Source organism: Palaemon carinicauda, chromosome 3 (genome assembly GCF_036898095.1).
Source record: "Palaemon carinicauda isolate YSFRI2023 chromosome 3, ASM3689809v2, whole genome shotgun sequence".
NCBI lineage: Eukaryota > Metazoa > Arthropoda > Malacostraca > Decapoda > Palaemonidae > Palaemon > Palaemon carinicauda.
The window spans coordinates 148,356,146-148,381,624 of record NC_090727.1 but is presented as its reverse complement, the minus strand read 5'-3'; the positions used below and the strand labels follow the sequence as shown (position 1 = coordinate 148,381,624).

Genomic DNA, 25,479 nt, shown 5'->3' with positions numbered 1-25,479 from the left:
CTATCACATAATGCCACTTCTGCAGAGAGAATGCAGGAGGAATTAATTTCTGAAGAGTCCTAAGTGTCTAATGTAACCAAGGTAACCATATAGTACTTAGGAATGACCCTTCCTGAACATATAGTCGAATGAAGCCTCCATTCCCAAAAATGGAGCTTTAGTGGCATTACCCAGGTTGTCAAGTTTCCTGTAGTCCCAAAACCCTCCTGCTCCTGTAGTGTTAGTCGGGCAAAATCAATCTATTACGCCCCTAAGGATCGCGTTTCGATTGAGGGTAGCGCGGTTCAGTTGGTCTTGTGAGCCTGCAGGAGTAACACTGTAAAGGCCTCGCTTCTCTGCAGTTCCGATTTTCTTTGTTGATGGCTCTTTGTCCTTACATTTGGGAAAGTTGTGATAAAATCTGTTGGGACTGAAGCCCGGCAAGATACAGGAGCACTTTTCTTGGGTTTAATTAGGTCAATCGCTAGGCTATAACTCTCAGAGGAATATGCAGAGCTCTTGGACGCAAAGTCCTTGTCATAGGAATTAATAGTTGTGGACAGCAATGGTGTAACAGGGTACTTCCCATAGTGCTTTGGCCAGAATATCCAAGTCCGGCAATTGGAGTTCATCTTGAAGCGTAGGAAAGAGGATCTTCCTGGATAATTGCCCTCCAGAACAAAGGTCGCTGGTCGTCTTCGGTTTGGCCTCTTTAAGAGTTAACCAAAGACAACCTGGAGCGGCGAGTTTCAGAAGTCGGGATCTTGCTGCTGAAGCCGTAGGAGAAAGATCATGTTTGGCTTTCTTCTAACTACACCGAAATCTCGCCCACTGGGAGGGCAACTGTTCCTTGCACACACAAGGGAAATCCCTAGTGCAGCGGTGCCTCCTGCACGTTGGATAGTGATTTCTGCTTTTAGCCAAGTTCACTCACACTCCCACTAGTTAAGAATAGCAGAATGTTATTAAACACGGCACAAAACTTCAGGCTGTTGCGAGTGCATTGGGAAAACATCTGTTCAACACAACCACAGCAGTCTGAATTGCCTGTTACCAGCCGTCTCCTGAATCTACCCCTACTAAAGGACGAGGGCTTGTATAAGAGTAGAATAACTGGCATTCATGTTCCACAAATCATCATCTTGGATGAGAATGGACTTCCTGCTTTGGATCATCAATTCCTTTTGAAAGGGAAACAATTGTCAACAAAGAATCATCTGCTTGATATTTCCAGCCTGTCAACATTTTAGGGGAATAAAATATTATTGCAAAATAACTATTTATTAACTGAAACAGATTTCAATATGGCAAACATCCCTTTACTAAAGTCCTGAGGTTTTGAGGATGTGAAATATGAAAATAGTACATTTCTTTGATAGGAAAGGAAAAAATGTGTAACAAAATTCAACATACCTTTCACTTGACTTATGGGAAGCACAAGAGCATTCTTAAATACTTTTACTCTCAAGTCTTTATCACAACTGAACTGATAAAAGGTTACAGTACAGCTATTCCTAGTTTCATACAAAAACATTATCCATCAATGGTTATTAGCCAGCTGAAATTTTCATAAAAAATGAAGCAGAGTACCTTTACATGTTGTGCATAGAACCTGCATTCAAACCAGGATTTTATTCCAGATTATGAGGCTGTTTAAGTCCAATAAATAATAAAAAGTGATTACAAATTCTTTAGCTCGTTTCTGGCAGTAAAAATTAAATGTATGCTAAAACAAGATTTCTCCTATCCAGTTTTCCAAGAACTAACTATATTCCCTACAGTGATTAATAATTTGGCAGAAAACTTTAAAAGCATTTGTTTATAATTTAATTTAAATTTTCATTAATGTACACGACAATTATAGAACATATGATACGGCCAATCTATGAGATACTTCACAGATCTTTTTGTTCACTAATTACTATAGTACAACAAACAATACTGCAAACTTAAAAGATTGCAATTCACATTTTATACATAAAATTAAGTTGAAATTCAAATTTTGTGAAATACAGGAAAATAGTAGTTAAAAATTAATCTTCACTAAATTGATTATTTTATATTTTAAACAAATCTCAAAAAGACAAATTTTCTGCTGGAAAAAAAACTTGCTAGGTAAATTTATAACTTAAAAATCACTTAAAAATATATAACTGACAAGAATTTATACATCCAATTTAAAAGGGTAACTAGAATATTTATAACAAAAATAAATCTTATTACTGTATATATAACTGGCTACAAATAATTTAATACAACATATAATTACGCCTTACACAAGATAAACTACATTGGCAATGCATCCACACCTCAACAGTTTGTTTTACAGTATTTACACTTGAACTAAGGCACATTCCATGCAGACTACTACAGTAATGCCCCTTAGCCATATACACATACCTGACCTACGTTGTGATTATTAGGTAGCTTTCCACATCTATGAGATTATCCACTTAATTACAGTGTGGCAAGAACAGATAAAAAACTTAACCCGACTCTTAGTCTCCTGGCACCTAAAATGCAGTCAAATTAGATAAACATTCATGAAATACTTTGTGCAAGAGTATCTTTAGAGAGCAACAAAATTTGAATGTACACTTAAAATTAAACTAGACAAGTCATAGACAGAAAAGATAAATAGTAAAGAAATTATGGTTCTCAATACTCCTCGTACTCGTCTTAGACAGTTCAATACATAACAATGGGTGTGCTTATAATTAACGAGTAAAGTTCTTTGTGTATTATTAAATAAATTAACAAAATCCCATTGAAATTGCACTAGCAGCAACTGATTGGCACCTTGTCCTTAAAACTAAGAGCTCAAGTGTTTATATTCTTAACCATTCCATGTACAGTAATTGAAAAGATATACTACCAAGCTTTTGTATTCCAGCGCAAAGACAAGAGCCTAATCTAGTATATTGCAAACTCTACCTTTATTTTTTGGCATCAGTATCTAATCCAGAAGCTTCTATAGGACTATCTAAAGGATTCTTTGGAGAGGAAATTGGTGACGAGCGTCTTGTTGAAGGGGAAATACTCGGCTTGTCAGTCTGATTCACCAGCAAGTGAGGTGGCATTGGTAACTCTTCATCTGTATAAAAAAAAAAGCTCATAAGAAATGATAAGCTAAAAGTAAAGTTTTTGTTATAATCGTAAAGAAACCATGTCAGCTATGAACATTCAATCCCATCCCAGCATAAATTTTTCCTGTGGCCCAAATTCTATAAATCTAAATCTACAAACAGTACTTGCATACAAGGCAGTATTCTGTATAGACTAAATTATACATCAAATTATTAAATTGGTTGGGATGATAATTTAGATTTAATCAAAATCTAGAAAAAGCGACTATAGGCATGTAAAAGTAAGTGATACTTTGCAATGAAAGTACCTTCAACAGACCCAATATTTCACATGTGATACTTTATACAAAAAGTGCCTTTAACAGACCCAACATTTCACTATATGAAAAGGCAATCATCGGTAAAATGCACTTGAAAATTTCTTTTAGAGCAGAGGCTTTATTTTAACTTCTATGCAGAGTATATTACAGCACTGGTAATATTGAGTGGGGTTATTAGACATGGCAGCGTAGAGGTACCTTCTATCTTTCACACTGGCTATACTCTTCTACATTGTGCAGTATATGTGATTATAAGCCAAAGCATGGGTATCAAAGCCCATTCAATGCTATTTGATACAAATTAATCAACTGTACCTGTACACTCCCACCATTTGGTATCATTTTAATGTATAACATCTAAATGTGAAATAAGAAGGGATTACAAGGATTAAATAAATTGATTAAAACTTGATAAAACCCAATAAATTTTTTCAAGTTCAGGGTATTACCATTTTCCCCCAGTATATTGCCTCTTAAAGGTTTGTCCTGGAGTGAATGTGTCCTCTGAAGATTAAAAATATTTTACTAAAATATGTTACTGTGCTGTATATACTAATGTCGGAAAAGTTATGACGAAAAATTATTCCACGCCACCCAAACAATTTAGCACAATGTGATTGAGAGCTGTGCTGAAAGCTGGTTTGTGGTATGCATGACTTTGTAATAACACTTCATTAAAATGTTGCCCAAAATAAACTCCTGAAAGGTTCAAAATAAAAATTCCATTGAAATATATTTCTCAGTTCATAGTAAAAACAGGTTAACTAATAAATATCCTTCCATAAGGCACTGTAAGGTAGGAGCAGTTAGAAAAAAAATTCTTTTCAAAGACTTTATTATAAAAAAGTGGGGTCGCCTGATACTGGAATGGAAATTTTTATATATAAAGTTGGCAGAGAAGGCTAGTGTAAAGTATCAATTCTCAAAGGAAATACTTGCCAAGCCATGAACGACTTATAATGCCTAGCTTAAAACCTGAGCATTACTCAAGGTTAAGAACTGTAACCATGTCCATCCTTATTTTCAAGATGAAAAAGGTGTAGATATGCATTCCAACCTCATGGTGCAAGTATCAATGTAGCTACACTACTAGTGGCATCATTACTATTATCCTATAGTAGTTTAATAAAAGCACAGAGTTAGTCCGGTACAAGCGGGGATAAAATATGTGACTTGCAGATCTCCATCTCCCTATTTTACTATATTCTTTTACAGTGTGAAAGTCCATGACTAAAGCATTGTCAGGATGAACTGTACTATATTTAGCTATGAAACACATAGATTAACTACTTTTTGCCTTATGAGATTTGACATGTCAAAGTCTTCCTCGTTGATAAAGAGGCTTTGGTGAACTGTGTGATCTTCATATTGAGGTTTTGAGGTACAACTAATGAGAGTGCCATTCTATAATCATCAAAAAAACTTTTCAGCACTTTTAGAGAAATTCCTCTTGACGCACAGAAAGTATTCCAGCATCTACAGAAGTAAACTTGGAGCACTATGGTCTATTTACCAAGGCACTTCCTCCTATTTTGGGGGGGGTAACAGACATCAAAAAAAAAAAAAAAAAAAAAGGGGACCTTTCCTCTCTCTGCTCCTCCCTTCAGTTCTAACATTAAGAACTGAAGTGTTGGGAATGGAAGCGTCCAAGCCAAAGTTGCCACTCTTCCAATGAAAATTAATTCTTAAAATGTGTCAAACATAGCCGCGCAAAATAGCAGATTTACGTGAACTGAAAAGAAATTTTCTAAGATGGAAGGAACTTGACTAAAAGCACAGCATAACATAAGAGAACCTAGACTATAGTTTGAGTTGCATCTACCCTAACCTGAGTGACAATATTTGCCTACAGCTGGACAGTACATATTTATACTAACATAGATAGTCGTCGTCGTCGGCGCCCACTCGTGTCCGAGTATTGGGTTCTGTCGTTAGCCATCAGCCTCCTATCTATGGATACAGCTATCTAAATTACTAAGTCTGAAAGTAATGGTTATAAAGATTGACTAATTTCTCAAGATTTACTTCCATCAAGATTATTTATTGGTACTATTATTATGACAAGCTTGGGGAGCAAGATGGCAGGAACAAAGGTAAAGTAGAAAGATAAACTTAGTGACGTTGAGGAGAAAAAAAAAATACTTTGTTAAGACCTTTACAACTACAGCCTGCTTGAGGTGCACAGACAGCACTCTCCCATTTACGGGGTTCAACTGAAGTAGTACCCAACCTTGTTTTGATTTAATCCAGACATCTCTTCTGGTTCAGCAATTTACAAAACCATAATACTAATTAAAGACATGGATTAGATTTATGCTAAGGAATCAAATTCAGAAAGTCTTTATCTGGTCATAACAGACCTAGCTAAGATTATACTAGGGTAGTGTGGTAGTTTATAATAGCTGGTGTAATAAAAGTTAGCCAGTGTACTAAGTGTCGCTAGTTCACAACTCAAACATGGTCAACTTCTGTCACATATAATTTTACTAACTGAAAACATAAGCCGTGCCAGTTGAGAGAAAACAGAATACTGTACTTGCCTAAAGATTAATATGGCTATGGTTTCTTGTAGCTTTAGCCATTTAATAAAATAAAAATTCAAACTTAACACCATCCTCTTAACACAGTAACCCAGTTCTCTCACATGCCTGCAGTTTTTGGAGGCTTCTCACATCATTTTTGGTCCAATCTTTTCAATTAATTAAGTTCCCATGCAGCACTATATCAAAATCCACTACTTCCAAATTACTATGAGAACAAAATTTTGAAACAAAGTAAAATATTTAACCTACCTGAAGATTCTGGCGAGTCTGTTGGGGACATACGACAACCTCTGGATAAGTACTGATCTAGTTTACCACATGATGCCAGTATTAAACCAAGATAGGGTGGCGATGGCTTCAGTGGCCTAGAAATAAAAATTTGGGGGCCACATTAAAATTAAAAAACTAAAATATATACTGTAACTAAAATGGAATGCTATAAGAATACACTTACAGCTTAAATGACAAATGTGAAAGTAATTTCTTTTTTGCCTATGACAAACCTGAAGTTCTTTACTAGTTGTAACTCAGTGTATCTTGGTGTTCACTGCCATAAAAACGAGCAAGGTGGCAGCCAACCAACTTGGGAGGGGATAGCAGAAGGCTCTTGCTCAGTCCACACACACATTCACTCACCCTACTTTTGAATGCTCTATGACTTACTTAGAGGAAGGTGCTGGTGAGAAGTGTGTGCAAAAAACTTATGGTTTGTAGTTAGGAATATGCAATTTACCTTCAAATATCATTTGTTCCGACATTAATACAAACCCTTGTTCTTTACTAGGAGACTCAACAAAGCTGGGTGAAGTCCATTCAACTGGCTAAATACTTACCGGAAATATAACATCCGAGCAGAGAGAGTGGGATGAGAGTCCTAACACCTTGTGAACCTGTTCAGCAAGTTTGAAATACCCGAGAGGTCAATGGCTCGAGCAGCAATGGTCAGTGATTGGAAAATGTGTGTTTCTCAAACACACTGAAACCCATGAACTCAAATTCCCCTTCGTTAGGAGAATGGAGACATGGCGAAATCTATATGTATGTAGTAGTGAAAGATATAAGTGGGCAACTTTGCAAAGACGACTTACATACAGTCCATAGTAGCCAGCTAACTGGGTTCTTGGCTGCTGTCCCCAAAGGGAGGGTAAGATAAAGAAAGAAAAAGAAAGAAAAAAAAGTCATTCCTTTACAACCACCCCAGACAGACTAATCTCTGCAATTGTCCTGTAAGGAGCAAGGAAGCTACAACACTTTCTAAGCAACCACCACAGGCCCTAAGGAGAACATGTTAAGGGACCTGGGTGTCATGTCGTGCAGGTAGCGGACAGTGAAGGTTGTCTAGCACTTCTATACAGCCACTTGCAATACCTACAAGTTTCTCTTGAAACTCTCGGGATATGCTAACGCCCCTAACATCATGAGCTCTAGGTCCTCTCTTGATGGTTGGTGAAGGGATGGATTAAGAGCACATTCAGTAACTTGCCTGATATAAGGGAAGATTGTGTTCTTAGTAATGGACCAGGAATTGGAAGTACGAGCCCGTTTAGTCCACCGTTATCATAAAATCTCATGGTCTGACCTTGGCTGCAGTCTCCATTCTGAATAGAGTTTGAAGGATAAACTCGTTCGGGGCTGGGAGTGGTATGAAGCAGCCTGGGACAAATCCACAACCTCTTAAAGAGCACACTTCACTAACATGAACTTCTGGCTGAAGGGTGACGTCCTTCACTGAACCCTTGGTGAGGGACAGGGGGCTTGACAGGTCACTAATCACAGAAGGGAGAGAGCTGATGAAAAGTATGATGTAACTTGCCTGATGGACACGTACTGTCTATGGTTCAGCTCCTTGGCTCTCCCAATGCTGCCACCTTAGTTGCAGGCATAACCATTCCCTAGTGTCTTCTCTGGGGGGGTGATCCCTCTAGATAGGTCACTGTCCTCGTGTGAAGGCTCTGCCTTTCGTTCCTCTTTGGCCTTTCCCTTGAAAGGGTTGTCTGGGTTGGGAAGCCCTCTTAGCAGTATTCAGCTGAAAAGAATTGGGAAAGGGTTTATGTGCTTGCTGTGTTGCATCTTGAGCTATGGCACAGGTGTCATCAAAGGGGGAGGAGCAATATAAACGGCCCTGAGGAGCAGCGAGTCCTGACTGGTCTTCCTCCATTTCTGTGCTACTGCCTCAACTTCGTCCACAAGGAACAAGGGAGGAAAGGAGACAAGAATTACGCAGAAGGAGGACCTTCCTCTTCATTATTAATAATGTCTACCTGGTGATCGCCAGACTGGGGTTCGAGGCATGCTCAACTTGTTAGTTCCTTTGGTGTCATCAACCTTACCATCCTTGTGAGCTAAGGATGGGGGTTTGGGGAACCAGAGGGTCTACCTGCCGAGTTTTCAGCAGCCATTAACTGGCCTTCCCTGGTCCTAGCATGAGTGGAGAGGGGGCTTAGGCACTGATCATATGATATATGGTAAGAAGAATCCTTTGTCTCGTCAGATCAGGAACCCAGAGCGCCTTCAATGATGTTGTGTATCCACACAGCATTGGTATCCCAATGAGTAGATGATTGGGAGCGAAGTGGATGGGGAGAGGGACTCAACCTTAAGGGCAAATAGTGAGAGAAGCCAAGTATCATTCGTGAGAGGTGTTCAAATTGCAAGCGAGAACTTTGTCGTGCTCCTGGTAGCCCGTTGCTTATGGTCGAGTCTTCTTGCACAAGATATGAGCAGAAGGGGGTGGTCGTGAGAGATACAGTAGAATCGTAAGCGTTGACCTCGAGCTCTTAGGGGCCTTGAGAAGGTGGAAGAGGTCTGGCCCTGCAGATTTTTTATGGCCTTGAACACCCAGCTACGATGAGGTACTCGTAGTAAAGAAAGAAGGTTTGTATTTGTGTCTGAACAATTGTAAATGAGTGAAGTACAAGCTTCATCCAAAATAGTTTTTCTTTCACAAAAATTTTGTTTTGATAAACCTGTGAAACTGAAAAGGACCTTACCTTGTGAGATATTCTGGATGATACTGACATGCAACATAATATGGGTGATCTGCCAACTCCATTACTTCCATTCTCTCACCATCTACATCCTGACCAACGAATTTCATACCAGCCATCTCAAAATCACTGACATATTTGGGGTTGACTTCATACCTGCATAAAAAAGTATCATTATAATTATTGCACCTAACCCTTTATTTAAAAATATCAAAACATGGTTCAGAATATGACAGACACAAATTAAGTATTCTCAGTAAGATATCTATACCTATGACGGTGACGTTCCTCCACGTAATCAACATTTCCATACAGCTGTCTGATCTTAGAATCGTGAGTCTTGAACACAGTTTGTCTTTTTCCCAGTCTCATAGTTCCACCTAACTGACCAGGATTATGTTCCGGCATTTCAACTATCACATGACATGTACCTTCAGGGGCAACTTCTTGACTATTTGCATCTGTAAGTCCTAAGACATTCCTGGAAGATTTCCAAATTTCAATACATGAATATCCAGCCATAAAATAAAGGTTCTATGACCAATTAGCATATGAACTTACAACAAAGACATTGTTAATAGTGCTAAAACAAAGTATATATAAAAAAAAACCCTGAAAAATCTGATATTTAAGTAAAGTACTTCAAGTTAAGAATTATTTGTGGTTTATTGGAAGAGGAATTTATACCACTCAAAGCCAATAAAAAGTATACTAACCTTGCAAATTCAATAACAGAAGCTTGTAAGCCTAAACAGACACCTAGTAGAGGTTTCCTCATTGTCCTTGCCCATTTACACACTGCTACCTTCCCTTCCAGTCCTCTTTGACCAAAGCCACCTGGGACTATAATGCCACTGTAAGGTAAAATAGAAGAATTAAATGGTTTTTTTTAGTAAATTTCAACAAAAATGGTAAAAAAAATAATCTAACAAACAGGTTAAAATCCTCTCTTAGCATTTTAAGTTTCAAAATAGGATTTTCTCTTTCAAGGGTTAAATATGAGATTAGTTTTCTGCACAAATATAGATCGTGTAAATTTTTTTGAATTCCTGTCAAGTTTAGGTCTATCTATCTGCTTTTTCCATGATTTCCTGGGCGTAATTATTGATTTGCTAACAAACATTTTTTCATCCCTTTTCAATTCGTGTCCAAACCATATAGATCTTTTAAAAATTTTGTCGACATGTCAGTCACTGGATCCCTCATAATAGTGGCATCATTCATAAAATTTCAGATTTTTTTTTTTTATATTTTGTTGTAAAGTATATTGCCTTCCATTTGAGGTTTCCTTCAATTCTTTGATTTTTTTTCTGAAAGTTTCTTTCATAGTAAAATACTATTCTTCTCCACCGACGCATATACTCTGAATAACATCTTTAATTCAAGTTTTTCCACGATAAATCAATTCTATTCCTTTATCAATGATAAAATCAATATCTGGAGACAATGAAAGAATAAAATCAATAAAAAGGTAAACAGTACATACTTTCAAGCAAACATGAGAATAATAAAAAACAATATGAACATAACTACAATATAATGTACAGTATAGTATACAAAAAAGAAAAATGATAATTGTTCTCTATATAATAAATTGAAAAAAATAAAAACCTTGGATAAAGCTGTTCAACATGGCAGAGCCAACAAACACAAAGCACAGTATCCACCAGATTTGGTACTTTGATGAAGGAACCAATAACGATGGTTTTCATAATGAAGCCGAGCACCAAGAAAATTGCAACCTCATGATAAAACCACCATCCACCCATGACCACTGTTAAGTCTATATAATACCAGATAACAGAGAAAAAAAAAGATACTAACAGGTATGTGTCTTCAAGTGTAGCACCACACAGGACAACTATCCCAAAACAACAAAAGACTATGATGCAGCAATTGTGGCAATATCAAAGGCCAGAGAACACTTATTGATTCCATTTTCTTTCTCCTTAAAGAACTGCTTACTAGTCTCTCCTACACTTACCATATGAGCAAATAGCCAATCAACAGTTACAGTAGGTACGGTACATAACTGAGTGAGACTTAAAGTGTAGCTTACTTGAAGTTGCTAGAAGAGCGAGGAAAGAATGCGTAAGGAATATGCCAAATAATTTGCTGCAGATGTAAGCAAAGAAATTACCCATACCTGAGAAGAATCCAACATTAAATGGTATGGCCAGTGATAAATACTGAAAAGGGCTCAAGAAATTTTTTGTTACAGTATATGCTTCACAAGGATAAAGATAAAATAGTACCATCGAACAGGAAGTAAGATACTAAATATCTGATCTTGCGGGGCTTAACACAAAAGCCAGCACAAAAAACTTTGAAAGGAGACTTGAAGACAAAAAGTTCTTTAAACTCCCAAGGCATGTGATTATTTTACCAACAGCATCTAGATGTAAGATGTGATATGTCAAGGGATTTTAGATTAAAGACTGGTCATCAAGAGTCAGCGCACATCTTTTTGTTGTTTATCCAAATGAAGGAGAAAGCTGCAGGAAGGAAGAAAGAGCTACAGTACATAGATGACCCTGGCACAGTTATATTAACTCTGGTATTGGGCAAGTAATTAATATTAGCAATCCATTTCTGAAGAAAAATATGAAGTACTTGACCCAATCAACTATGCCTGTCCGACACAAAAGGTGAAAATTGGAACAAAGTGCAAGTACAGTAGCTGACAACCAAATAGGAATACCCCACAAAGTGCAAGTAGAGTAGCTGACAACCAAATAGGAATACCCCACAGAGATAACATGAAAAGTTAGAAGACAAAGAGCAAAGAAACTAGGGTCTCAGTGATATTGCAATGAGCCTTCATTAGCATTTACTGTGTACCACACAAACCACAGTGGGTAATACCTGACCGATAATTTAAGGGTGGACTGGATAAGCGTGAATGCAATCAATGTAAGAAAAAAATTAAGAAAAGATCAAGACAGGTAAAATTTTAATTATAAGAATATATGAAAGCTCCTCAGAGTCAATCTTCAGGAAGTGGATAATAGTGTATGTAAACAAAAAAAAGTTACCCAGAGAAAATATAAAGTACAGAAAGGTTATAACAGGGAAAAATAATTTTAAGTAGTTGCAATGGAATTATGAAATTGATTTAGAGAACCAAGTACAATAAGTTTCCTGAACACAAAGGCCATTGAATGTCAAGGTGCAACTGGGGGAACCTAACAATAAGCACTATAGCATTAAGTTACAAGGCTGAATAGCAAGATGGAAGAAATGACACTTAGATATTACAAAAGGACACAAGGATAATTTATAAAGTTAAAAAGTGAATATCGCAATGGGTCAAAGGAATGCTGGAAAGACCATTTTGCAATACCACTATGCACTGACAGCACTAACCCCCTCCACCCCCAAAGAGGATTTGCAGATGTAAAGCAGTAAAGAAAACTTAGTGAAAGAAAAGTTCTTACTTTGATTTGCAAAGGTTCTGCCAAGCTTCATAATACTTCACAGGACGGGTTGCCTTGCTTTCCTCTTCCAAATCTTCTGCCTCCATACACTTCAGGTCAAGCTTACGGTTGCAAGCAAGAGCAGCATGCTGTAATGCTTTTATCACTGAAGCATAAGAATCTTCTAGCTGTGTATATTTGCCTACTAATGCAATGGTGACACTGTTGTGCATATATTCATGCCTGAAAAAAAATGTAATGTCATTAGGGAACACTCTCACTAGATTATGACCCCCTGGAGCTGGTCAAATAATTATTCCTGGTACAGTATTAAGTTCAAATCAAATCAAGACTGGTTAGTCTGAATGATCTACATAAAAATAAGTTAGCTTACACAAAAAATCCTTGTAAATGTACAATATACCAAAACTACACAACCATTGACAAAAAGAAAATATTGAAACTACCACTTGAAAGCCAGCTCTATTCATGAGGAACTAGGATATATTAATTTTTATGAACATAGGGTAACTGTTTACATAGTACATACAGTATTGGCTTATCGGCTACTTCGAGAAATTTCCAAGATTAGTCCTATTTCAAAGTACTGCCCTTATTATATATTGTACCGAGGTTAACGGTTTACATAGCACATACACTTTTGGTTTATCGGCTAATTTATGAGAAATTTTCAAGATTAGTCCTAGTTTAAGGCACTGCACCTATTACATGCTGTACTTAACATTTACTTAAAATATTAGCATATATCACTAAGGACTAATAACCTTATTTCTGCATGAAGTAATTTTCATTACTAAAGCACCATGAATCAGTGAAGAAAACAATCAGATCAACTGTAACTTGAAGAATAAATACTGTACTTAGTGGCTGATTACTCCATTTACAGGTAGAATATTAGCATTTACATTGCAGAAAAGCTATACATAGGGTATAAAATAATTCTAATGTACATTTACTTTGTAGAAAGAACTCCCATCAAACTAAAACTACAGTGATTAATCTATTCAAAATCACTTTAATAAAGGTATATGTACGGCATAACGTACCTTGTCAACACTACCACAACTTACAATACTGTACAATCATATCCCCTTAATACATTAAAACCTTAAAATCAATCTTTAAAATTACTGTCCTATTAGATACAATACTGTTGCTATAAGCACATCACAAAGCTAAACTTCATTAAGTCATTGGGGTGACAAAAGTTTGCTTTCAACCCTACGAGATACCAGGTCCCCAGATAAAAAATTTATCTAGGGCAAAATATACACTGTTATGGCTTGCTACTTATAGGCTTACAGTTTATTCTAAATAATTCCCAGTAAATTTGTTTACAATCTGATAATCTTTCCAGCTTTAAAACTAATAGATTTTACTTTATTGTACACTACAGTATAATATTTGTAAGCTATAACCAACAAAAATTATCCACTTAAATTATGCCATGATAGCAGATATTCTTATATTCTATACAGCATAAATAAAATTCTCTCAAAGAAATTTCTTTGATCTGTAGTGACTTTTGGGTGATAAAAAATTAAATCATCCCGCAACACCCTTCAGACATCACAACATTATCCCAATGTGAAAACATTAATGACTACAATTTTTTTTTTTTCTTTTTGTGGTGTCATTTGATGCTTTCCAACCCTCAAAAGCTGGAATTTGTAGAACATTCAGCTTCACCAGAATTTCAAATGTTACTGTACAGATATCTTATTAAAAAATTTACTGGTCCTTACAAACTTAACTTTAGCATAAACCAAATATAAAGTGCTTTTAAAATTCAATTTAAAGATATTCATTCCAAAACTTGGTATGTTATTGTTTGAAAGTGACCTTTGCATAAAAAGTATATTGTAAGAGTTGCTCTTTACTTCCAATATTCCGAGATTTTGTCCCATGGGTTATTAAATTTACAAGACAACTCATATCAGATAAAGATACACAACTTGCTAATCCTAAAATACTTGTCCACTTATCCTGGTAACACTTCACAACAAAGAGCCATTTTCCATACTTCATTAATGCAATACTGCTCACTTCCATGACATGAGTCCTTGCAGAACTATTACATTAAATTAAGTCTTTCTACAATTATTTTAGATACCATAAATATTGACAAAATACTTACTTGGTTGATAAATCACGCCATTTCTTCATAAAGTTTCTAGGACGATGAGTATCTAAATTCAGACTAAGACGATCACTCAGCAAGTGCGACAGCATCTGCTCTTCCAGCATTAGAGGTACAGAATATATACTCTTTGCATCGTGCAAGCATATGACCTAGAAATAGCAAAATTTAATCAACTAAAGGTTCCACTGAAATTTGAATAAATGATTTAACTTGCATCATAGTTCTACTCACTTTACTTCACACTATAGCAATAAAAAAAGCACAAGTATTAACTGTTCTTCGTATGTCATAGCCACAAAAAATTAGTAGTGTGATGAAAGGATCATTATATTCTTGATTTTTGAACTAAATAAAATACTATCATCCAAGCATGAACAGAAATCTGCCATTCACAAGTTGCTGAATAAGGAGAGATCTATATTAAAGCAGTATATGCATAGATAAAGAATGACCAAGAAAATATTCCCACTACAGTATATTCAGAGTTACCAGTTTATATAAATCTCAAGCAAATCATTTGCTACTAGCATAATAATCAACAGTGATATAAAGCTAAATTTCACTTTAACTGCAGTGACTTGAAGAAAAATAAAAATGTACTAGCATTAAAAATTTATACAGACAAGATACTGTATAAAATAAATATTTCATATCTCTACCTATGGCCCATTGTTTATCTGTGCACCTTTGTGATCCCATACAACAGGAGTCTGCAATACTGCAGTCATGGGATCCATTAAATGTTTTTTGTAATTCTGACATAAGGCCTATTCTCAAACCCAAAACTTTATGGCTCCCAAAATAAAAATGAACATTCGTTTGTAATTTTCAATTACCTGCTCAGGAGCAACATGACAGAAGTTGGAAATCTTGTGTTTCACAGCTTGGTCAATTGGCTTTTCAGAACGGCAAACTATGAAATCTGGGGCTAATCCCAGACCTCTCAGTTCCCTTACACTAGCTTGGGTAGGTTTAGTTTTGTGTTCTCCAGTAGATGAAGGTTGTGGTACTAAAGAAACATGAACAACACAAAAATTCTCTCTCTGAAAAGATGGAAACAATATGAGAATAAAGAAAAGTAGATTCAACACAGGCATAGGTTAAATGATATGATTATTAAGAGTCAAGAGGTATCTCACATGTACACAAAAAATAAACTATGATCAAGACTTCTTCACACAATTTCTAAATATTTGTAACTCATATTCTCTACATAAGAAAAATAACAGGGAAGAAATTTCTATATAATACCTATCACTTAGTTTTAATTCACAAAGAATTAATAAAAATCAAATATTATCTTTCAATTTAAAGTCCATTAATGGATAAATACCACCAGAGACTTGGGAAAACAGAATGTTTTGGAAGTACACCAATGGAACAGCAATGGGGTTACTGAGGTCAATCAGTGCCAGGATGCAAATGGGGGTTAAACCTAATAGTTGTTGCATCATCAGTAGTAAATTTTCTAAGTAACATGTATTTTTCTTCACTAAACAAACTGGAGTCCTTTGAAATAAAAATGTCTTCAGCAGCATTGGAATAGCCACTGACTCATTAGTAATATAGTTGACTAACGACAGGAGTGGCAAAGGGGAAATAATGCTCAACTGCCTGTCAGAGAATAGCACTTTTGTCCGACAAGCCACTTTTGTCCTTAGGCAGACCGAGAGAAGTGGTTGAAATGGGAAATTTAAGACTGGACTGTATAGCTTGGAAATACAAATTACTGTACTTTTAAAATTAGTTATTTGTTCCTATGTATATAGCGAGACACTAATTAGTGAGAGGAAGTCCCCATAAACCAAACAGGTTCTTTCCTTCCCTTGATATGTCATCCTTCCTGGTCCTGTACAGGAACAAGGAATTTGAGAAATATTTGAAAGCCAATCCCAACCCTCCCCTTAGAGGAGTTTCTTCTTGGCAGTAGTACTCTGCAAGAAAGGTGCTTGGTAGTGTAACTCGGGAAAAATCAGATGTCAGACCAGCTTGTAGCAGTTAAAACTGCTGCATCCCTTCGACAGAAGAACAAGAGCCAGTCATTCTACCTTTCCTTGAGACTTGGTACCGAACATGTTTCCACAAACATGATGCACATCAAGTCCCGTAAAGTACTACGTAACTACTGAACAGCCATCTCAGGACCCAAAGAAAAGGGGTCCAAGAGTCTAAACAACATCAGTAAGGTACTGTACAGAAAAGGTGGTCAAACACCTTCAGACCGACCATTAGCTCTAAGTACAGTACACAAACAGGTAAACCAGAAGCCTAACAAAAAGGCCTCAAACTTGAAAGTTTTTACTTGAAATGGAAGATACTAACTGAACAAGTTAAATTCTGAACGCAATCCACCTCACAAGCCAGAAGGAACAATGCCTGAATACTTCCTTGTTTCTGCTAGGGCTAATTACAAGGCAAGGTGTCATGCCCTTCAAGCATCACTGAAATGCTCCAATGTGACACCAGGCCATTTAAATTCACCTTACACAAGAGATAGAATCAAGGTCCTGAACTAGTGTTCAAAATAGACTGGTACAAGGTTTTCGTCACAGACTACGGAAACAAAGGCAACAGAAGCTTGACATGAAAAGCCTGAAAATCTACTTTCTTACCAATGCAGAGAAGAAAGAACCCTATGATGCCCTGTTCAAGTAATTAGCAATTGGTTGTACCCGTGACCTGGCCTCCTACAGTACAAAAAGTGCACTGATACAGAATGGTAAATGTTAACTGCAATATACCAATTGCAAAGTACAAGTTTTAAAGCTGGCCAATGAGCGCTTAATTACCACGCACCTCTAAACATTTAATATCATTCAACAAACTCGGGATAAATATCAGCAATATTCCTGAACTAAAATTACAACAAAAAATTATTAGCAATTTAGAAAGATATGAAATAGATCAAGAAGAGTCTAGTAGATGTGGTGAGGAACAAAGATTATGCATAATACGTAAAGCAAATGCAATTACGCTGTCCCGATATGGCCTCTTCTATCGGAGGATGGAGATAATGATCATTAATTAAGGCATATTTTTGATGGTTTTATTGTCAAATAAGCTTCACAGATATCAGCTATTTAATTTAAAAATGACTTTCATGATGACAATTTTTTAACTAACCCTTTAAGATTAGTGGCACAGTCCAAATCACAAAAGGGAGAGAACACTTTAGGATTTGGGTTACTAATTATAAGCTTAATCAAATATGTTCTCTAATAGTTTAGAGTTGTAAATTAATTTTCCACATATAAATATGCAGGTTTTGACTTCAATCTGAAGCAGAATATTTTTGTAGTATGTGTAATAATGAAATATAAAACAATAGAAACAATAAAACAAATCTAGCTAAGAAAAATATTCCTTTATACTTTTCAGTCAACTCCATTGTCTTTTAAAGAGTATATACTGTAGTGTGTTGTTTTGGAACCATAAAGTAAAACCAATTTTTCTTTCGACAGCATAAGTAAAACTAATACAATTTTTAATAATACACAAGATTTTGTTTTTATAAGTTAAATTATAATGAAAGAAAAAATCAAATAGTTATCATTCTAAACTTAGAAATAACAGTCCCTACTTAAAATGAGATGCAGAAAATTCATCTTCCACCTCTCTCCAGAAGTTGCGTCAAAATAAATAAATTTTTTCCTTAATTTTTTTACGAATGAATTAAAGAACCCCAAGAAGTTGATTTGCTAGATGACAATGGACCCTCAAAGAATAATTCAAGTATTCTAAAACTTTTAAAGTGCATGCAATTACATACCTTCACTCTAAATTGGAATTGTCGAAAAGCTTCAACAAAAGGCATACCCTCTATGTCACCGATTGTCCCGCCTAATTCAATAATGCAAACTTCAGGATCGGCTTGGTCACCATCAACAGGCCGCAGGGCTACACTTTCAACCCATTCTTGAATGGCATCAGTAATGTGGGGCACAACCTTTAAAAAAAAAAGGAATATTTTTAAAAACCTAATTACAGTACAGTATAAAAAAAATATACCCGAAATACATACAATCTTACATATGTTCATGGTTAGTTGTAAAATGCTGGAGAAAATATTTAAAAAGTGTTTGCATCATTAAGACAAGACAAAATCCATTGACTTTTCTGGAGAAAAAAAAAAAAAAATTGTTCGGATTACCCTTATACTTGGGTACTAAACTACCGAATGACCTCAAATTGAAATCTCAATCTTTAAAATCTCGCATTTCACCTAAAGGATACTGCCAGCAGTGTGGTTCATCTCTATGGCCAAAATTATAAACGCCTGAATAGCTTACTCTTCAACCATTTCCTTTCTACCAGCAAGCCTATAAAATCCTTCACCTACACCACTTTCCTTATTCAAAACTGTTTAACAGATCAGCCTTTGTAGTTTTACTGTTATAAAAGTTAATTGCTATGCATACTATCTACTATTAACCATATTGCTATGCATACTATCTACAATTAACCATAGTAAATAGGATTACAATGGTCATTGATTTCTGTTCAAGGATCAGGTATGTCAAGTTTCCTGCAATTTACATTAGTAGTCATAAGAAATTCTTGTGCAAAATCACGTGGGGCTCAACATTAAATAGATTTGTTTAACTTCCTCATCTGGTGTTCCAAGATTTCCCTTCTGATAATTTACCAATACACAGTACAGTACTACAGTATGCTATAGTCCCCCAACACTAATAAAATATACTAAGATTTTAGGGACAAAAGCTTGCATCGAAAATTTCCAACAGCGATGGATATTTTCTACAGAGGTCATCCTACCACTAATTTTTCAGATCAACTACTTCATGGATTTCTTCATTAAAGATATTTGAGATATCTAGCAATAATCCAAAAAATCAATTTAATACTTGTCTTTGAAGCTCACAGTTTTGTAGATTCAAAATACTTGAGCTATGCATTGTGCTGCAATAAATTCTGCTTTCCTCGGGATGCACAGGACCTTGCATGGAAATAAATACTTTTCCTATTCTATTCACGGTAAGCCTATGACATTCGGTGTCGGGTCAATATATTTTGGTTATATTGTAGTACCCGGTGCTATTAACACTATTCCAATAACTAAACCTTAGATGCCTTCAAAGTGGCCCTAGGATCAACCACATTCAATCTAAAAACCTTTAGCCTCTCTTGCATAGCACCTCATTTCAGGACTTCCCAATCACAAAAAGGAGGATAAATAAAGTGAGATGGATCTGCGATACAGGTATAATAACAGTATTAAACTGGTCACCATATACTTGAAGTGTATCAACTGTCCAAGTCAGGCTACAGAATCAATCCTAAGCATAAAATTCACTTCAATTCCTATTTTGTACTGCAGTTTTCATTCTATAGTAAGAACAGAGATTTAAAGTCCAAGTTGTTTTTCAAACTAGCAAAATTAAAAAAAAGTTGTTTTTCAAACTAGCAAAATTAAAAACTAACAGACTTCAAAGAATCATACATACCTGAACTGTTTTCCCTAAATAATCTCCGCGCCTCTCCTTGTTGATGACAGACTGATATATCTTTCCAGTTGTTATATTGTTATCACGGTGTAACGTGACATCAAGAAAACGTTCATAATTGCCCAAGTCGAGATCAACTTCGCCTCCATCATCCAGGACAAAGACTTCACCTGAAATAGTTTTGAAGTTAAAAACTACGCATCAACTGAATTAGTTGATACAGTACATTAGTTTTTTGCAACAAAAGAATTAGTTATAAAAAATAGAGTGTGGGCAGTTCTACAGTAGTGCCCTAAGTTAGGTTAAGTGGGTGCTATTGGATGATATAGGGTTTCCTCAATTATCCCACACTATGTTTTCCCCTACCCAATAACCCAGGTTTACTGTAACGCACGCAAGCCATGTAGTTTTCTGACAAGCTTTAGAATGATTTATGCATATTTGCCATTAGTGCAAGATGTAATAAATCCTTTTATGGCATTTCCCTGCCCAAAACTTTGCTTGGCAACTGGGATTCTCCATAATACCTTCATTTAGGGAGGATAAATAACACAAACCCTCAGTTTCCACCACAGTTCAAAAAAATAAATGCATTTGGAAAAAAGACACTATCATACTAATACAGATTAGCTTAATCTATAAAATTAATATTACAGCACAAAAAAAATTTATTACAATTTTGAGAATGTTGAAGACCTATATAAAGTAAAATATTTCCATTAGCTTCTCCTTAGAATTCTAGTTCAAGTTTGTGTGCACCTGATCATTTGAATATTTCAATATACAGTACCTTTCTGTACGATGATAATAAAGAAACTTTTTTTTGCATCTATAAAATGCAATGCACAATATACATTATATAATACAACACTAATATCTAATTGATAAAACACATCTTAAGTACAGTAATTTGTAATTTAGCTACCTATACCTAACTGAATCCTTTACTATAGGAGATGGTAAACAGCAAAAACTAGAAAACAGCAGTTGAAAATTATAATGAGATGTAAACAGCCAACAGATGGTTTACCTGTCTACAACAGGGAGGCAACCGCCTTTGTAAGCTCCTTGTCACACACTTGGAAGGCAGCTGGGACTTAATCAGGGGGGTTCGTGCTGGAGGTAAAGTTCATGTAAAGGACCCAGGTTTGTTTAATTAAGAAAAATAAAATTTACTTAGCCTAGTCCATTAACTAAATAGATGTTGCCAAGAACTTTGAAAAATGTCGACTCCAGCTCTCCTTCCTCTGTAATCGGTGTTTTAGGGTCCTCAGGATGAGAAAGTTCTTCCAAATCATCCTACTAAGTGTCATCAATTGGAAAATCTTTATCGTAATTGTCTTCTATGATCAAGTGGGAGGCACTTCTCTTACACATTCAGGGGTCCTAACAACTACCAGTTGCTACTATCCGATCATTTGAAGGAGCACTTAGGGATTGCCTTGGTGTCACTGCCCTCCTTCCTGGCACCTGCCTAGAAAGGAGAAAGGAATGGTAGTCTTTCATCACAGGTCCTGTACTGCCGAGGTCAGCGAAGGAATCACTGGATGCTTCCTTGCTAGAAGAGTACACTTATTTTCAAAGCCCCGGAGGAGAGTACCAGAGAAGAGTCCCGGGGGTACAAAAAGCAGCCCAAGAGTTTTGAACTTTGAGGAAAATCCCCAAGGTGAAGAATCACTCTTGTGCTTCTTCCTCCTGCCAAACTTCTAGGATGATGGTCACTCCCGACACTTGTCACAAGGAGAGGCCTGGGTACACACATGGTCTCTGCAGATCCAGCATAATCTATCAAGATTTACCTCAATACTAATGTACTCTTAAAAAGTACAGCAGGTCTTACGCAGTACTCCGGGAGATATCTGCATCATCAGGGGTATGATGAAATAGTCATACATAAACAAGCTGGATGAAAAATAACCACTGCCTAACAACCAGTCAGAGAGAAACTTCAGTCTTCTCCAACGGCTGAAATCCAAGCAAGTTGACAGTGAGCTAGAGGGAAAGGGGGGGTGTTGCCTTCTGGCTACAAACAGGTAAACCACCTGTCATTTGTTTACACCTCATTATAAGTTTTAACTGTTGTATTCCAGATTTTGCAGTTTACCATCTCCTGTAGTATAAGACAATAGTTTGTACCTTTGAAGGAACAAACATATTAAAGATTGGAGATAAAAGTAAAGAGCTTTTCTGTGCTATAAAATTTTTACACCCATACTCATAAAAAATTATGAAGTCAATAATATGACTACAGTAATTAAAATGTTATTGTATATCTTACAATATAATACTGAAATCTAGCTTCAACAACAGGGAAAAAAGTAAACTTACCATGTTCATATGGGGAAAAGGTTCCAGCATCAATGTTGATGTAAGGGTCAATCTTTATTGACGTGACATGGAGTCCACAGTGCTTGAGAATAGTACCAATGCTGGAAGCAATGACTCCTTTTCCTATCCCCGATATCACACCACCGCTAACCAAGATGTATTTCATTGCAGAGAATTAACCTGCAATAAAAATTAAAAGTAACCAATTTTAGATTTAAATGTAAGTCCAGAAGAGAAAATAAAAAATTTGTATCACTTGACAAAAGAATTTTTATAATTACAGCTGAAAGAAAGATTAAAATTCCACAAATCTTAAGAATGGCTGCAATTATAGGCACCATACCATGAATATTAGGCACCATACCATGAATATAAGTGTTTATGAGCACAATCCCTTATGTACACAACCTTATACACAAGATATCCCCAATACAGTACTGTATAATATAAGCAAAATACACCAGACTGTATACAGTACTTTACTGCTCCTAATGTTTGTACAAGAGGTTGTGTACTCTTATTATATGCACAATACCATGCATATATAATATTAGGGGCATATGTAAAATACAGTACAGTAAGATTAACCCTAAAAATTCAGTTGGATGAACTATGACAATTAAATTTCTTAGACAACAATAGGCTGAAAATCTTGTTAACACAATATTACATGTTTTTATTTTATATTGCCTGGCCCTTCCAACCACACACTAAATCATCCAACTTTGCAGCCCATATAGAAGTATAGTGACACTTAGATGTGTTAACTTTGCAGCCCATATAGAAGTATAGTGACCCTTAGTTGTGCTAACTTTGCAGCCCATATAGAAGTGTAGTGACCCTTAGTTGTGCTAACTGAATGACATATACCACAGAAGATATGGGAGACTGCATACCAAACAGGGCAGTGGTGGCTTGTTATGCCAAGAAACTCCCATAAAATACCTAAACCAGCCTATCAGATTGTAGTGGATAATCTCGGATTCACACCTCCAAAATATGAGAAAACACTTAGGTTTAAGGTAAGGGTAAAAACAATAGGCATTTGAATGCAATCTCAAGTTAGATTAGGATACATTCCAGTGTCCCTCTAGTGGTATATGGTTAATCAGGCATGAAAATATGTCTAGAATTGTAAATGGTAGCTAGATCTTGATACTAAGGATGGTATCGGGTTGTTTCGTACAAGGAGAGTTTTGACTCAAGTGGTTTCATATCAAAGCGATTTGTACCAACCTGTCGCACCAATTAGAGGTGAGACACTGTATCAGTTTAGTCATTCAAATGGCTTCATTTGCAGATACTGGTGATACCATTGATACAAGAGTTGAACAATCAATGTGAATGCGACATGTTATAGGTTATATGACTTTATAGATAAGCTATTATTGATAATATGCAAAGTCTTTCATAGTGACCTGGAAATGTTTGTGCACTCTTATTCATACCCTTCATTACATAGTATAGTTGTTGTTGTACAATATTAGGTAAATTATATCATTTAAACATTACTTAACATTCCAAATTTTATGGTATTTCAAACTTATTACATATAAACAAGCCTAAACAAAAATAAATTTCAGTGTTGATCCTAGTGTGAGGGTATTAAGTGTTATCCGTTATAAGACTCAGGAACGTGATACAAAATAGCTCTTGGTACAAATCGCTTTAGTATGAAACTTGGGTCGAAACTAACCAAGTACAAAAAGACTGTAAACCCTAAGGATAAATGGAAGTAAATATTATGTGGGGGGAAACTTAATTTGCAATAAAAGTTACATAAAAGAAAGTAAGTGCCTGGAAAATAGGCTACATGTATCCTCGTATATGAGGGCAGAGTTAGTTTTAATATTTACAAAAAAGTTAAAAAAATAAAAAATATTAAGGCAACAGATTATATTTTTTCCATAAAAAGGTTAAACAAACAGGAATAATAAATTGCAAATGCCTAACAAAAGATTTATATACATATGTCAAAGGTGTCGGGCAATATAATTCAATCTTATGTTAAAAACACTAAAAAGTAACTAATTACATTGCAGGAATATTAATACAATGAAGTAAGATATAAGCATAGATAAAAATTACATACATATCATAAGGAAGCCTTAATAATTAAACATTACAGGAAACAAAGAAAGTTGAAGGATTAAAAAAGAAAGCAAACAACTGACCAGGGGTGTTAAAACAACAAAGCTCAAAGAGTACTTTGCAATAATCAGGAACAATATATAGCAAAGCAAGACTACGTATTGCAAAACTTATTTACACCAGGTATATACCCGATTTGTCACAAACTCCATTCTTGATATTGGCGCATACTACGACTTAATCTAAAGTAGCAGACATGTCTTGACCATTGACACTAATAATGAAATTTTAGCCTCAAAATACAGTATCCGTGTAATCTTTCCCTCAAGCTTGAAGGGTATATGGTAAACGGGTTTTTCTGTAGGAAAAACCTGTTTTATAGTAGGAAAGCTTTCCCCGTCCGTAACTGTAATAAAACCCAAGATTCTTCTATGTAAATATAAGCTTAATATATTGGTCAGTTTAAAATCTGACTGTAATCGTGAAAGCTTAATAATGACCCCTCTTATGAGAAAATCTCTGTAAAAACAGGTTACTCTATCCTTAGATTACGCTATAATAGCAAGAACATTTTGCTAAAGGAAAATTCCACGTTAGAAAGAGTTGAATTAAAATTCCACTCTATGAGAATGGGTGAAATTTAACTAAAGCACCATGAAAGAAATACGATCCCTTACCCAACACGCCATACTAATTTGACAATATGGGAAGAGTTACGGTAGGGCTACACCTCATTTTCACTGGTATACATTTCAAGACTTGCCATAAGCTCACAACGTTACACTTCTCTTGTTTTGCTATACGGATATATAAAATCACAGAAAGTAATTCAAATGTGGATAAATATTACCTCTCCAAGTGTCTGCAACGAAGTAAGTTGATGTAGTGTGACAATGTCTCGTCAAACTGAGTGCAGTCGACGCGCGGTACAGAAGAAAACATGGTCTGATAATTTCTACGAAACAGAGTTAGATTTTTGTCTCGGAAATTGGTAGTGTTTTAATTTTATGTCGGTTTTACGTTCTTTATCCTTGATTCTTTCAGAACAAATAATTACTATGATACATTTCTAGTTATCACAAAATAACTGATAAATGGAT

General features: G+C 35.8%; 1 protein-coding gene across 1 annotated transcript; it reads right to left on the bottom strand.

Annotated features, from left to right (window-relative positions):
- Nucleotides 1-1,241: 1,241 nt before the first annotated feature.
- Nucleotides 1,242-25,345, bottom strand: Ctps (CTP synthase). Its single transcript, XM_068370857.1, has 12 exons — nt 25,230-25,345; nt 22,289-22,468; nt 19,961-20,130; nt 18,265-18,441; nt 15,332-15,538; nt 14,490-14,644; nt 12,353-12,574; nt 9,632-9,769; nt 9,187-9,396; nt 8,919-9,071; nt 6,178-6,293; nt 1,242-3,073 (listed from the first exon to the last, which is right to left on the bottom strand). Exons 2-12 carry the CDS (start codon nt 22,452-22,454, stop codon nt 2,916-2,918), a joined length of 1,872 nt encoding a protein of 623 aa, XP_068226958.1. The 5' UTR covers nt 22,455-22,468; nt 25,230-25,345; the 3' UTR covers nt 1,242-2,915.
- Between the last annotated feature and the right edge of the window lie 134 nt (nt 25,346-25,479).